General features: G+C 33.8%; 1 protein-coding gene across 2 annotated transcripts; it reads left to right on the plus strand.

The window, feature by feature from the left end:
* Window positions 1–3606: 3606 nt before the first annotated feature.
* On the plus strand, window positions 3607–15216 carry LOC117315685 (vegetative cell wall protein gp1-like). Of its 2 annotated transcripts, XM_033869995.1 has the most exons (10): window positions 3607–4633; window positions 5502–5579; window positions 6497–6605; window positions 6983–7078; window positions 7873–7952; window positions 9475–9596; window positions 10415–10474; window positions 10870–11633; window positions 13698–13779; window positions 14145–15216. In XM_033869995.1, exons 4-10 carry the CDS (start codon window positions 7002–7004, stop codon window positions 14307–14309), a joined length of 1350 nt encoding a protein of 449 aa, XP_033725886.1. In that variant the 5' UTR covers window positions 3607–4633; window positions 5502–5579; window positions 6497–6605; window positions 6983–7001; the 3' UTR covers window positions 14310–15216. The 2 variants fall into 2 exon arrangements, with proteins under 2 accessions (XP_033725886.1, XP_033725888.1); XM_033869997.1 differs by lacking the exon at window positions 3607–4633 and having other exon boundaries at window positions 4950–5579.
* The last annotated feature ends 795 nt before the right edge of the window (window positions 15217–16011 follow it).

The raw sequence follows: 16011 nt of genomic DNA on the forward strand, positions 1-16011 counted from the left end.
TTTAATTCAAAATACTGACAAAAATTCTGGAAATCTGAACTAAGTTCAGGGGAGGTAACTCCCTCACTACTATCTGTAGTACTATCTTCATCACTACTTTGTGATGTCTGGTCTAGATCTGGAGACAAAAATTTCTGTATTTGATTACATGAAAATGAAACAATATCTACAGTGTTATCACATAATCGAAAATATGACAGTACAGATTTCTTATTTATATGGACACTGTCATTAGTTGGATTCAAAATCTTGATTTGTACTAGATGATCAGGAGAACATGTTGCTACAGATTTACATACCAACAAACCCTTAAACCTTAGTTGAGGATGACTTTCACATATCCCTTGCATACCAATCTGGATATCACTTGAAAGTTTACCACTAACAACACATTCTGAGTTTGGTTCAACAATAAAAGATTGTGTACATAAAATCTTTGTAGTATGTTTCTTACCATGAAAACTAGCACCTGCACCAAAGTTTAAAACAATATTGTGCGAGTGTAAGTAATCTACACCAAGTATCATGGGGTGTGAAGCCTCATCTAAAATATACACATAAACACTGTATGGCTTACTGGCTACATTATGACTGAGCTGAATACTGGCAGTGCCATATATCTTGACAGTACTATTACTAGCTACAACTATTTTCATTTCACTCTTTGAAAAATTTGAAACAGCAGATTGAGGTAAAGTATCATAAAGTTGCTTGGAAATAACATTAATATCACTGCCTGAATCAAGCAGAGCTGTAACTGGTAAACAACCAACATTGACATTAAGATACATAAACCGATTGTCTGTTGTTATCTTTGGCTCAGTACTGTCAGAGTCACTCATTTCCACACGACTAGGTTCGCGCTTTACCCTACCAGTCACCGAAATACTGTTTATCTTCTTGACTGTCTCTGGGTTCTTTTCCTCTACACAGAGGCCTGAGAGGTGCGCGTCTGTCCCAGGCCGGGACAGTTTAACTGCGAACAGTTCAACGCGATATGTCCATTTTTGTTACACAGCTGACAAACTTCCTGGGATGAACTGGTTGACATCTTGCAAAACTTGAAATTGTGTCCATTTTGTTTACATATGTCACAAACAGAGCTTGGCATAGGCTGTCCTGTCCCCAACCAGTTACAATAAGGTCTAATATGTCCTTGGCCTTGACACTTGTAACATGTTTTCGTTGTACTGGATTTAGAATGCTGTGTCTTACTGGTGGGTTTAGAGTCTGTAACCTTCTGTAATTTCTCCAGCTTATCTAGCCGTTCACAAATCTCATTTAAGGCTTTCACTGTACATGTTGAATCATCGCGATCGTCTGTGCTTTTCTTTAATGCATTAACAGTAGGGCAAACATCAGGCATGTCCTTGCGATAACCATGGCCCTCGCCAATTTTAGCTGAGTGTAGAGCTTCTCGGAGAGTTGATACGCGTCCTGCTCTCACAAAAAACCTAAGTTGGGATGGTAGTCCATCAATAAACTTGAAGGTCATGTCTCTTTCACATTTTTGTAATCGCGAGCCTTTCCTTACAACAATAGCATGAAACTCCTCAATAGCTTCCGATTGGTGAAGTTTTAACCTGTGCCAATGAGCTTCCTCTGCAATGAGGGCGGGATTGTCTCCGCAGTACTCCAGTCGGAAACTAGCCTGTATCTGTGGCCAGGAAAGAATGTTCTGGCAACTGAGAGAATCAAACCACACCAAGGCAGGGCCTTGCAGTCTGAGATGGAAGCAAGCGATGATCTGTTCAGGGTCTGTGAGTCCTGCCAGCTTGAGATAGCTCGTAAACTCGCGCAAAAACCTCTCACCATCTTCGTGCATAAAACCGGAAAACTTCAAGTTTTTATCAGGTATCGAAATGTCACGTATAACATAAGTTGGTTGAGAGTCTATCCGAACAGGATATAGCTGTTGTAAACCTACCGGTGGCGGTGGATTCTCATTTGAGGCTGCAACTGTCTGATTAAATGGGGTTGACATGTTTCCCGCCATTCCCGGCGCCATGTGGTGATGATCGCGGTACGGGGTAGCGTTGATCGGTTGACCTAATCCTTGTGATGGCATAGTTGCCTGCATCGCTGCATCCGATAAAAATGGATCCTGTAATGTTAACTCGTGCTGAAGTTGGTCGAAATTAGGATTCTCCATCATGTTGTGGTGATGTTCTTGGGGAATTAAGTGGAGAGGCAACGACAACACGTCTGTCCATCTTCCATTTTTTATTCAGCAACTTCTTTCTAACTTTATTACATAAGAGTTCCCAAGAGATGGTAATCATGGGTATTTAGAGTTATCTCCCCTTTGCCCACACCTGCATCATTTCATCACTCATTACCATAACCATAACAACGCGCTAAAACTAACCTCATCGAAGTATGCCATGTGCCCGTGATTTACCAATGTTTAGTTTCTATGCGAGCAAACCAAAATTATCTTTTAGGCCTAGCGCATCAGAACTGTTTTGCAAGCTATTACTAAAGTCCATCTGTACATTGCGATCGGTTAAGTATTAGCCTAGGCTAAATTATAAATTAGACTGAGGACGGAATTAGACTAGATATCTGACAAGTTACATGTACATTTGATTTCCAAATATTTTACTCAGTCGAGCATTTTAATTAATTTCATAATAGAGATAGATTTTAGATATAAAATGGAATGGACAACAGGCTAAGCCTATACAGGTCCTTTCCGTACTTCAGTTAAATCATAAATATAAATAATTTTAGTGGTATACTATAGTTTTATTTCTAATTATGTAACGATATAGTAAAATGGAATACTTATTATCAATTAATGGAGGAAAAGAAAGATCATAATTGAGAGGAAAGTTTTGCTTTACAATAGAGAAGATAATTTATTGAAGAGAAAGTATAACGGATAAGAGAAAGGGTAAATAATAAAATAAAAAAATACATAAATAAGAAAAAAAACTGAATAATAGATATAATAGTAAATAATAGAGATGATGAAAAAAAACTAAACAGAGAGAGAGATGAAAAAGAGAAAGAAAAAAAGAATCCACATATTTTAATACATACAAACATACATATACACACACACACCAATCTCATCTCCATACTCATTCACATGCACATACATATCATATTTTTCAAAATTCAATAAAATCCACTGAATTCATAAAAAAAAAAAATGATTTAGGACTAATGGAAATATAATCACTATGTTTAGAGATTCTGACGGGATTTGCATTTACTGTAGATTTTTGTAAGTGTATATTTGATGACGTAGCCACAGGTAATTTAATAACGTGCTGATTTTAATTTATTGAAACATACAGGGTCGTTCTATTTAGCATCAGTATTTTTTATACTTTATTAACTTCAATATCAATAAAATATTGCAATTCGATATCAATAAATTCCTTTAATGAATTAAGTCGACAAATAATTTTTTTAAAAAGGTTGAAATACAAAGAAATTATAGAATAGTAAAATTAAATTTCGCAGAAAGGCTTTTGACCTGAAAGTTTACATAGAAGTGATTTTTTTTTAATTTATTTTTTCTTCATGTTTATAACAATGGAAATACATCGCATAAACATTTTAACTCTCACACATTTTCATCATTTAAATGAATATCCATTGGTGATTAACTACAAAATTTATTATTTTGGGTATGTCAAATTGACCTACTGCTAATTAAATCTCAATTATATACATGAGCATTGTTTAGAAGTGATATCTATAGAAACAGAAAAGAATGCCATAGAAGGGGGTGGGATGAGATGTAGAAGAAATGAAAAGAAAGTTGTGTCAAAAAGTTCAAGGGGATTAACCAATGTATCCAATTTGTCTCCCATACATGTAAGTAATAAGGAAATAGTGTAAATTGGTAGAATCTGTTTTCCTTGCTATTTCAGAAAAAATCCAGTTTACTGCACTGGGAAAAAAAAATATGTGAAAAAGTTTAATGCTCATCATTGTTTCATAGGTCATGCTTCGGCATAAGTTGATAGGAGATAGTGACTCCCCGGGTCTGTGTTCAATCCTCTCCTTGTCCTTCAGGATCTGACCAACTTTATAATAATTCTAGCTGTATGTCTGAAGGCCCACACTATGTTCTATCCTCTACAGTATTTTTTCACACCTCAGTAATTGCCATTATATTTTTTTGAAATAGTCAATGTTTGGGTCAATAGACTAAATTGGGAATTGTTGATACCTTATTGGGATAAATAATGCTAAAATGGTTTAGATAGGAGATCAATCTGTGCACAAATAATAATATATTCAGAAAAGAAAAGAAGTTTTAGAGTTAATCAGGTTAGGAGAACCAATCTCTTTTTGGCTTAAATTTTAAGGAAAAATGACGTGTATATTGACTAGCAAGTGATCAGCCCTCCATTTAGATTAATAGAAATGGGATGTGCATTTAATGTATTTGGCTATGTTGTGAAAATGTATGAATCAGTCTTTTTTATATATAAATATTTTGCCTATAGAATCCACACCGACCACAAAATCTACAATGGCACACATGCGCACTTCCATGATGCCATTTCTTGAGAGTAGGGACATCTGCATTCAATCAGTTTTGATGAAGTTGAAGGATATTATTGGACATGAGAAGGAGAAAACTTTTCGCAGAGATAACAACTTTCTCAATGTAAGTATTGTAGCCCTTATGATGGTAGAGTTGAAATTTTAATTGATAAATTTTACAATGTTTTAACTATAACCGTAAGCTTTTAAAATGATGTTGTGAACCCCATGCAAGTGTATAAATATCTCTATATTTACAGTGTTTTCTTACTTTGCATAGAAAATCGTCACAAATTTAACAACAACGATCAAAACAGCATTTGTTCAAATTATTGCTTAAGTAAAAAAAATTAACATATATAACATATAACGACATGCAGCCATCTTTGATTAGCTCAGAAAGTACCAGAGGAATCTTTCTCAAAATTCACATTTAGGTTCCCTCCTTAGTCCCCAATTGTGAAAATTGCATTTTGGGGGAAAATCAGAAAACTACATGGGCTACAGCCAACAGTCTTTGGTTATGACATTTCATAAGCTTGTTATATTTCTCAAAAAGCAATGAAATTTAAAAAAAAAAAAAAAAAAAAGTAATACCATATGTTGGTTCCCATTTTATTTCTGGACTGATCAGAAATCAACATGGCTGACAGGCATCCATCTTGGATTTTGACAATTGAAGTTTGTTTTCACTGGGCCTAACGGTATTTCTCAAAAAGTAATGAAAGAAAGTATGTTTCCCTTTAGTCACTAGTTTTGCATATTCCAATAAACTTATTCAAACTTAGGAAGACTTCTCTGCGGTTACTGGATGACAGTTTGATGGAACATATTCAGATATTATCTTTAACTGACCATTAGGGACGGATGGAAGGGGCGATAATAGATTAAACTAAATGAAATTTCAATCATAAATCATTACTCATGGCCTAATGATCTTTTAACTTATTGCCAAGTGCAAAATCACTTTTCATTATTGTTTTAACCAACAGCTTGTAATCAGAAATGCTGTCCTTTCAACTGGAACAAGATCAATTAAGGGGTTTGAATTCCACAGACTAATTCAAAAGGTAAGCTAAATAGGCATAGCATAATTAAGGAGTTGCTTTTATTTTTACCATTATCTATTCTATTTGCTATTGCTATTGTCTTAATGATTCAATTAGGGTGGGGGCATAACTTGTATTTCAATAACAATGCAATCTGAAATTCAATGCCAGTTTCATTAATGAAAGGATTATTTCTTATCTTTTTTTTCGGGAAAATATATATTATAACTGGATTGGACAATAGGTTAGCCTATACTGGTCATTTCTGTGTGTCTTACTAGGCTTTCAAGATATAGATATCTTCTATCATTTCATATGTCTGTTGACTGGAATATCAACGTACATGTATAATGTTGTCTGACATAAACTTTTTCTCAATTTCTTTGAAACATTTTGGTTTGTTTTTGTTTAACATCCTATTAACAGCCAGGGTCATAAATCATTCAAACATGAAACATTGAATGCATCATAATCATGATTTGTAATTATGTTTCACTGATGGAGGTTTTGGCAGTGACTGCAGTGTTTGGTTATTGGCAGTTGTTGGCAGTTGATTGATCTATCTATTTTTGCAAAATTTACTCCTTGTTTTTATATACAGTGTTTGAATGTTGACTCCATTTTTTTTTTCATTTCTTTTTTTTACAAAAAATTATAATTGTTGTTTTTTTTTTCTAGTGCTTGAATCTTGAGTTATGTTTGACTTTTTTATGTCATGCTAGTATTGCTAGCAGGGAATGCAGACTTTGAGACTGACTACTGATTTGTTGTATTCCTCAAAAATGGTAGAAAATTAAACATGGACTTTGTAGTAAAAGGTATGGAGTTGCCACCTTACCACAAGGTAATGCAAATATAACAGTACATGTATTTGACAGATGTATAATGATTGGCCTTGCTTGTTTGTTTTTTTTTAAGTTTAAATTTCTTCAATTCAGATCAAACAGCATGTCACAAACCTGGATGCTGATAATAAGGTCCTGATGAGCATGATTAAAAAAAAATTGCTGGGCTGTATAAAGCACTTAAAAAAAGGCAAGCCTCACCGTAAGTATAACAGTGTTAGCTTTAATATGGATTCTTGTTTTATATATATAATTGAAACAACAGTAATCATTCTAATATTTACCCATTGAATTTTGAAAAATTACAGCCTATGCTAGTCTGTCTGTCAGTTATGATGAACAAATGGCATCATATATGTGAACAAAAATATCAAGCGATTAAGAACTCAATATTGTATTTAAGTGGCAGCATGAAATGTCATGGCTGAGTTCAATCATGATTAGTGTGATTTAAGTCCAGATGTCCAAAATCACTTTGTGAAAATCTGTCAGACATTGATATTTGATTCATAGGAGTGACAGTTTTCCTGCCTTCATTTTCTTATTTTATTTAATTTCAAGTTTTATAATTGTTTTCAGAGACCGAGATTACAGGAAAATGAAAAAAGCAGCACAAAAACTATCTTTGCCCACAGATGAAATGGAAGGTGATGTTGAAGAGCTGTTGAAATCTGGGTAATTATACTCTCATTGCAAAACAAACATATTCAATGTAGTTTTTGATCTCGGAAGGGGAGCGTCTTAAGTGAGTTTTTGTTGCAAGCGGCCAAAGCCAAGGATTATATCACTGTTATATTTTGTAAAATATATTGTAAGAGCCTCAGGTGATACAAGTTTTAGCAGATTTTTATCAAACTTCATATCATAGTCAAGGTTTCAAAAATTGTTTTTGGTCAAGGAATTATTGCCTTTTGTCTGTCGTCCATCGTCGAGGCTAATGGGCGGGGTCAGATTGACTGAAATTACAGAAAACTTCTTCTCTACTGTCGGATACGGTAAAATCAAACACTCTTCATAGATGGTAGAGTCTTAAGGTGTTTTACCCAAATTGTGAATTTCCTGACCCTGGGGTCTCATGTTTGCCCTTGGGGAGGGGGTAAACCTTACTATAGTTTGTATTGGTGAAACGAAATTTTTGACTGTTATTTGTTGGATTTGTATTGGAATAGTTTCTAATTTGGTTAACATTATCAGCATAGGATGACAGCTTAATTTATGCACATTTTGGCCCTGACTGATCCCTTGGACTGATGGATGGGGCCAAAAATTGGCCAATTAAATTAACTGAAATATTTCAAATCTCGGGTGACCATTAAGGCCCATGGACTTCTTGATTAAAACACCTTCAATGTGTTGCTAATACCTTATTTATTGCTTCAATTTAATATTTACTAGTCTACATGAGGTACTTCCAGTAAATGACATGATTTTTATTTTTTTCTTATTTTTGCTTTTTTCTTTTTTTATAGGAATCTAATTTGTCTTTTGGGCAACGATGGTTTCCCAGTAGCGAAGGCAAATGTTACAGCATTCCCCTGCACAGATCTGTGTGAGTATTGAGTATACATCCTTACTTTTTTTTTAGGAACATTTGATAGCTTAAAACCAATCCTGTTTATGTAGTCAAATGCACCCGAGCATTCCACGAGATAACTTCAGCTGTCACGTGACTCTTCACTAGTCAGCCAAAATGACGGTTATGTCTACTGTAATAAACCAATGACCGTTCGCAGTTTCATATTCATTTGTAAGACGCTAGAATATGAAAGAAATATGACCAGGAATTGAGGGCAAGTTGTAACAAACTACATTGCCGTTTTTCGTGAAGATTTTATTAAATAAATTTATTTGTTGTTTGAAAAGAATCTAATAATTCTGATCCGTGACTGATGTACTGGCGGTGTAAAAATTATATATGTCTCGTCGGACAACGCGACAGCAATTTTCTATCAGAGTTAAAATGTGTTACTTAAGGGGTCATAAAATAGATGTTTGATAGGCCTTATTAATAACTTATAGTATAAATAAAATTAAAAAAAAACTTTGGCTGTGTACATCTTGGATTTTATCTTTAGTTGTAGTTACTTGAACAACGTTCTGTTAATAGACCGATTTGTCTCTCAGTTGATTCTTTTTTCAAAGTTTACAAGCAGCTTTACTGATTCAGGAGTATATCAATAATCTTTCACAAGCATTAAAGAAATGGGGAAAGAACTATACTCAGCTATTGTAAAGTTGTATCTGATATATATGTTATGCATGTTTTCTTGAATATATATATATAGAATAGAAATACCAGGGCCAGATACACAGAAGACATTTCATCTGATACAAATGTAACTGTCTGACTATTAAATCCAATTTTAAATTTCTTATAATATGACCTCGGACCCTGACGTTTTATTGAAAAGAGAGCACAGTATACTGTCTGAAATGAATTTCTCGTCTTAGACCTTTACAATTTGGTATATTTTTGCATTATGATGCACTATTGCAGATATGGAAAACAGGTTTGAATAGTTGATGAAATAAGGGTTCTATTTTCAGTGATTATCATGCACAGTAAAAGTTTCAAAGGTCACACTTAAATAATAACGAAACGGCACAAATTAAAAAAAATATCATGATTCCCTGTATCAATTAAGTTCACTGAGTTTCGTAAAGGGCAAATGTATACGTTGTAATATTTAGTTTATTGTAATTCAGTATTTTTACAGTATCAATATAGGTCATAAGGGTTAGTTGGATTCATTATAGACTTTGAGATAAAAAGATTGCATGTTGCAACCTATCAGAAATCTTGTTTATATAATGAACATCTGTTGTGATGAAAATGTCTCCATGCAAGATCTGTCCTGAAATTTCGAGTCTGATTGGGAAATCAAAATGGCCGACAACCAGCCATCTGACAGTCAAAGTTAATTAGTTATTTCTCAGATTTCTTGTGAAGATTTCCCTTATCAGATTATTAAGGGGACATGTTTCGGAAAACAAATAAAAACCGTCCCATGCTTGATCCCTATTGTTATTTTGACTTAACTGAAACTGTGATATACCATGTATATATTCAGATATATGTGACAATGAAGATGAAAATGAGTGGGTGTCTGTGATGATACATACAAAGATGAGGAAATCAACTATGGACTTCCTTCCATCGAATAATGCACACAAAACATGGGAGGAAATTGGGGTAAGTGATTTCTATAAGTAACTTTACACTTGTTGCATTGAAGGTTGATTAAAAAAAATTGTGAAAAAATAAGAAGTATCTTTGAATTTGAGTGTATATTGTTGATGAGCCATTTAGAATATGATAGTCACATTAAGAGAGGGATAATTTAAATTTCCTGTAGGTGAAGTGAGAATGTATGTTTAAATTATATTCAGATTGTATTTCAGTCACACTGAAAAGTCTTCTTGTCCTTATAATGTAGTAAATGAAGAGTTGAGGTTATCTTACAATAAGATTTCTAATAGTTCTACTTTTTTTTAAATAATTTTTTTTATGTCTTTAGACCACAGAACAATTTATTGTAATGATTTAATTTGTCCTTTGTGCTCCAATAGTGTTAGTGTTGTGATGAGTATCATTATTTATTTATCTGTAATCATGAAATAGTATGCCGAAATTAGAAACATATATATATATACCAAATTATCATTGTATATATCCGAATAAGACAAAAATGAAAGGCTTAGTTTCTATATGTAATGTTTGTGCGCTCTCAAATGTAAGTTAGGTTGTTTAAAAGCTTGACAAATTATTTAAAGAATGCATGAGATTTGTTGTGTTCCACCCACCATGTATTAAATTTGCTGTTTGTGTTTTACCACTTATAACACATGTCCGAGTTATCAATAAAAATCTAAAATCTGAATAATTCATCAATGTCCGAACAAAACCTGTCTAAATATTTGGTTTGATTTTATAAATTTTTCAGTAATGAGCATTTGTTTGTTACAAAATAAACTGAGATTTTACGTTTTTCTTATATATATTTACTTCAGAGAAACAGCTTTGTGTCATGGCCATTGCATATGATTGCCAATATCAGACGATATGATGAGGTAAGTTTTGTATATATCGAAATTTGCATTCACTGCTTTCACAAAATGATATTGATGCAGATAGAAATTTTAAAGCTATGCTTAATGACAAAAGTGCCAGATATAATGCAGTGGTAAATGTATCTGTTGCATTACTGGTACAAGGTGTATTTAGTATTCCATCCAGTTGAATGAGTGTGAGCTATTGAGATAAAACTGATATCTCCCTTTGAAAGTATTCATACATTTCAATCTCCTTATGTCAAAAATGACTAGTTGCTTACCTATTGTATTTATTGTTATTTATTTACGGTACATACTTAATGAATAAATAGATTAACAAAATGCAGTTTATATTATAATCTGGTAGAATTATGATTAATCAATATGAATTGACCTGTTTCGTGTTATTTCAGTATATGGATGAGGCCAAGAAAGAAAGAAGAAATGCAAAAAGAAAGCTTCCAGCAACCCCACCAGGACCAAGGCGGCGATTGCCCTTTATACCTACCCAGGCCGTACAACATTGTCCACCCAGACTACCTACACCACCTCCAATGGCACCAGAGAATAGGCCACAAACACCAGAGATTTTGTTACCAACTACCCCAAGGCCACAGACAACAGAAAATAGGCCACAGACACCCCCAAGACCACAGACAACAGAAAATAGGCCACAGACATCCCCAAGACCACAGATGAGGCCACAGACACCCCCAAGACCACAGATGAGGCCACCAACTCCCCCGAGGCCACAGACACCAGAAAATAGGCCACAGACACCCCCAAGGCCACAGATGAGGCCACCAACTTCCCCGAGGCCACAGACACCCCCAAGACCACAGATGAGGCCACCAACTACCCCGAGGCCACAGACACCAGAAAATAGGCCACAGACACCCCCAAGACCACAGATGAGGCAACCAACTCCCCCAAGACCACAGATGAGGCCACCAACTACCCCAAGGCCACAGACACCAGAAAATAGGCCACAGACACCACTAAGACCAAAGATGCCCAACTCGAGACATCTGTTATTACCCTCAACACCACAGGCGACTCGGTCAAGAATACAGGAACCACTGCAGAGACCAGAGACACTGATCCAGACCAGGCCACAAAAAAGACACCAGGTGTCCCAGCCTCCATCAGAAACAAAATTATTAAAGTCGACAAAAGGGTAAGTGAACTTAAAAGCAAATACTGTAGAAGGTTGGAATCTCTTGTTTACTGCAAAGGATGTACACCACTGTGAAGTTAAAACAATTCTTTTTTTTTCTTGCAGAAAAATGCAAGGAAATATATGTCTATGTTCTGGTTTTGATGCTATGACTTGTCAAAAATACTAATTTGACAGAACGATATGTGATTTCCAGTGTGGCTTTTTTCACCAATTCATACATCTTCCTTCTATGTTGTCATATATTTATGAATGCTTGCAGATTTTTTTCATGATTTTTTTTGGACAAAAATTCAAAGTGTCTAATTTACACCAGAAATTAAAAAAAAACCTTTTAATTTTCCACATTCCTGTATATTATTAGTCCCCTACCGGTGTAACCAGGTGGACTATGCCTGCATCCTTCTGTCTGTCAGTCCGGTTAAAGTTTTATAATGGCACACCATTCACTTAACAATAGTATTAGGATGCTGATTCTTTGCACAGAGGTTCTTTGGGTGTGTGGCATTACTTTTGTATGGTTAAAAGCGGAAAAATATTTTCATTTTTTGAAATTTTTGCCATATTATGAACTTTTTTCAATGTATTCTTCAGGTTAAAGTTTTAGTTTAAGTTTTATAATGGCACATCATTCACTTAATAATGGTATTAGGATGCTGATTCTTTGCATAGAGGTTATTTGGGTGTGTGGCATTACTTATGTACAGTTGAAAATGAAAAAAATTAATTGTTTCCCCATATTATGGACTTAACTGTTCTCTGTATTGAATGCTTCACTAATGTGAGATTCTTTTGGAATAAAATCAGTGTACTTCTATGCTGTGCTATGCGGAATTATCGAAGGCTGTTATTACACATTTCAATTGAAATACACTTTCTTCTCTGTAGAGGACATACAAAACAAAAAAATACCTGAATGTCTTTCTATGGGCAGGAAACATTGTTTATTCACCCCAATAGAGTTGAATTTACACATTGTTTGGAATGAACTTATTTTCATAAAATGATCATATTTCAGTTTTGCATAAACTTTTTTTACTCAAATTTGACTCGAGTTTTAACTTGGGGGCACCAGTAGGGGACATGTATTGGTTTAGCAATACTCACAGAATGCTTGTTTTTATTGTATTAGACATGGTAATATTGTTCAGTGCAAAAAAGAGAGTGTGCTGCATTTAGAAGAGCCACATGTTGATAATTACAGTATTAGTGATTGGTCTAGAGTAAAAAAAACGGTGAAATAAAGTTTTCTTGACGACAAAGACTTCTTAAAAATGGTTGCCAAATTCGTCATTCGAAATTCTTGTGAATAAGCTGTATAAACTATTGACATCTTTGTGGGTTTTTTTTTTTTTACAAATTATTCAGATTCGTGTTTGCTAATCAAATTGCCATATTTTGGTATAATATTACAAGAACCAAATACACAAGTTCAAAACAAGATTGCAACCATAGAAGTACATCTATACAAGTACTGCTACCTGTGATATATCATCAATAGGGCCTTATAGCATTGTGAATTCAAGACATCTGGTTGACTTCACAGTCATGTTTTTCACCTTTGCCTTGTTTAAGATTTCCATTTTTCATTAAACATCACATGGTGAAGCATGATTTAATTTGTGATAATCTCAAAATGGGGATAATATTTTTGGGAACCAATCATGTGTCTTGGTATAACTAAATATGCATATTGCAAGATCTGTTGCTACAATAGACTGGCATATCGTTTTACATTCAAATCAGTCTGTCCAAATTCCAATGTCATGTAGATGAATTTTGATCAATTTTGAAATTCATTACTTCTGTTCCATTGCATCAATATATATACACATAAAATATACAAATTGCTTCATATGATAACCACTAGAGGATGTAGTCTCGTGTAGTCTGAATAAATTGTCTGGTTGTCACAATTTTGTATATAAGCTCAACTTTTCTGTTGCCTCACAATTTTGTATATAAGCTCAACTTTTCTGTTGCCTTAACTTAACTTACACAAAAGGTAGGCTATCATTATAAAGTTTTAAATCAAGAATAATTGAGGTTATTGACTATTTTCAGACCAAGGCTCCATGACTTTGTTGAAGTTCATTACCCAGTTTGCCAGGGTAGAAAGAAAACAACAAGGATGTTTTATGGACAGGTAAGAGATTCAGACCTAACATTAACCTTAAAACACTTGCAGGTAATAATGAGACTTTAGCAATTTTAATAATATTATTGCTGTTTGTGGTAGAAAAGTCAATATCAATGTCAGTATATATACTGCAATTTATGTTTGTGCATCGAAGACAGTTGCTTGGGAATTTTCAAATGTTTATTCTCTGTTCTCCTAGAATGATCAGCTATTTACAAATTTAAATTTAATTTTTTGTTGATATTATTCTATGACACTTGAGTGTATGGTTTAGGAATTTTCAAGTAAGAGAGTAAAAAATAAGTTGGTAGAAATGTTTCTGAATTCAATTCAATTGTATTTTGTTAATAGTTTTCATTTTGTGGTTTCAGGTTTTGAATGTTGAAAATTTGACCGTGAAATTTCTAAGAAAAGTTGGAGAAAAGACATATACTTGGCCAAAATTTGATGATGTGTGTAATGTTGATGAAGAGGAGATTTTCAAAGTGCTAGAAGTGCCGACAATGGACAATAGAGAAAGACTGGTTTTTGTGTAAAAAACTAAATTTGTAGGTATTATTTTTAAGAACAGTGTATATTGTTCAGGATAAGCAAAGGATGAAGGTTATTATTTACCTTTTATTGCTGTTGAATTTAATCAGTATCTTTGAAAAAGACATATGTTGTTAGGTATATGCTTATCTTGTATGTATTTATCAAACAACGAAATTACAAGATTTAATATACAAATGTTTAAAGCAGAACACTGCTTATTGTCCATATGAACAAAAATGATATCCATGTTTAGACAATGCCATGCAGTAACTTACTGTAATAATCGATGTGCTTTAATTCGTTTTTCATGCTGTTGTATATGGTAGGACAGAAAGTTATAATGAATGCAAGTAAATCAATGTAATTGATAAAAATATCCGTTTAATTGTATTGGTGTGTAATGTCTGTTTACAAATCCTGCATTGAGGAATTGAAAACACTAAATAAAATGTCTTACCAAAACATGTTTTTGTATTTATGATTATCTCAAAATGCATCATTACCTTTGTATGAGATGAGAGTTCACTGCAGTACTTCAGCATCCATGGGTTGTTGCTAAGTCTGTGACCATCGCGCAGCATCTGTGTGATGTGCTGCAAAACCGTGGATCTGGATACAGGTTGTCCTCCATAGGATTGGCACCGGACACAATAACATATCTCTGTCTGGTTCATTATGACAATAACATATCTGTCGGGTTGATTACGATATGATTTTGAAATATGAAGAAAGTTCATTTATTAAGCATGCATATTTTAAACCTGCATTCCGGTTTAGCCAATGACTGTTCTTGTTGATTTAAAGGTAACAGGTCAGCCAATGAACTTCTTGCTGTTTTAAGCTCTCTTAAGAAACAAATAGCACTCTTTAATTTTGAGTAAATGTATCTTAACTCAACCTGTTGGTAATGCTAAAACAACAATCCTGTTCTAATGTTGTTTTAGTAACTTTCTCCTGTTGATCACAATCTCATAAAAGTGTTTAACCCATGTAATGTTGTCATTTTACCTATGACTAAAATAACAGTTACAATTGTTGAGGAATCATCAAACATTGAGAAGGATTAACTAAATATAGGTAATTAAATGCTATCCAAACATCAATTAAATGCCTTTTTCATGATTTTAAGCTCAAATCAACAATAACCATGTCTTTAACAATAGCCTTAGGCTAGCAGACAATTAGATGGTGAGGAAATTGGCAAGCTCAATTTTATTGTGATGAATAATCGACTTGAAAATCTTTTTGAAGAAGAGAGTTCAAGTGCAAGTTATTCTGAGTAAGAAATAAAATGCTGTGTACTTGTGAATGTCATAAGAGGAATGATATAAAGCCGTTTTCATTTTGCATTATTTTAATTACTGTTCCATTATTATGATCATGAGTACGGTTTGTACTCATAAACTAACGAACCTGATATGTTCAATAAAAACGAGTATTGGAATCTTAAACAACGAGCAAAAACAATACAATGTACAGTCGAACCTGTCTATAAAGGACACCTAAGGGACAAGACAAAAGTGTCCTTTATAGAGAGGTGTCCTTTATATAGAGGTTCAACGAGTTATGTCCCTTATAAACGAAGAAACAAACCAAAGTCTGTTTATAGTACACTATATGTCTCCTGATTTATACTAACAATGAACAATGTATATATAAATTGCGATTGAAATTATAGTTCTTGATTATATGCGATATGTGTAT

Source organism: Pecten maximus, chromosome 17, assembly GCF_902652985.1.
Source record: "Pecten maximus chromosome 17, xPecMax1.1, whole genome shotgun sequence".
In the NCBI taxonomy this organism is placed as follows: Eukaryota; Metazoa; Mollusca; class Bivalvia; order Pectinida; family Pectinidae; genus Pecten; species Pecten maximus.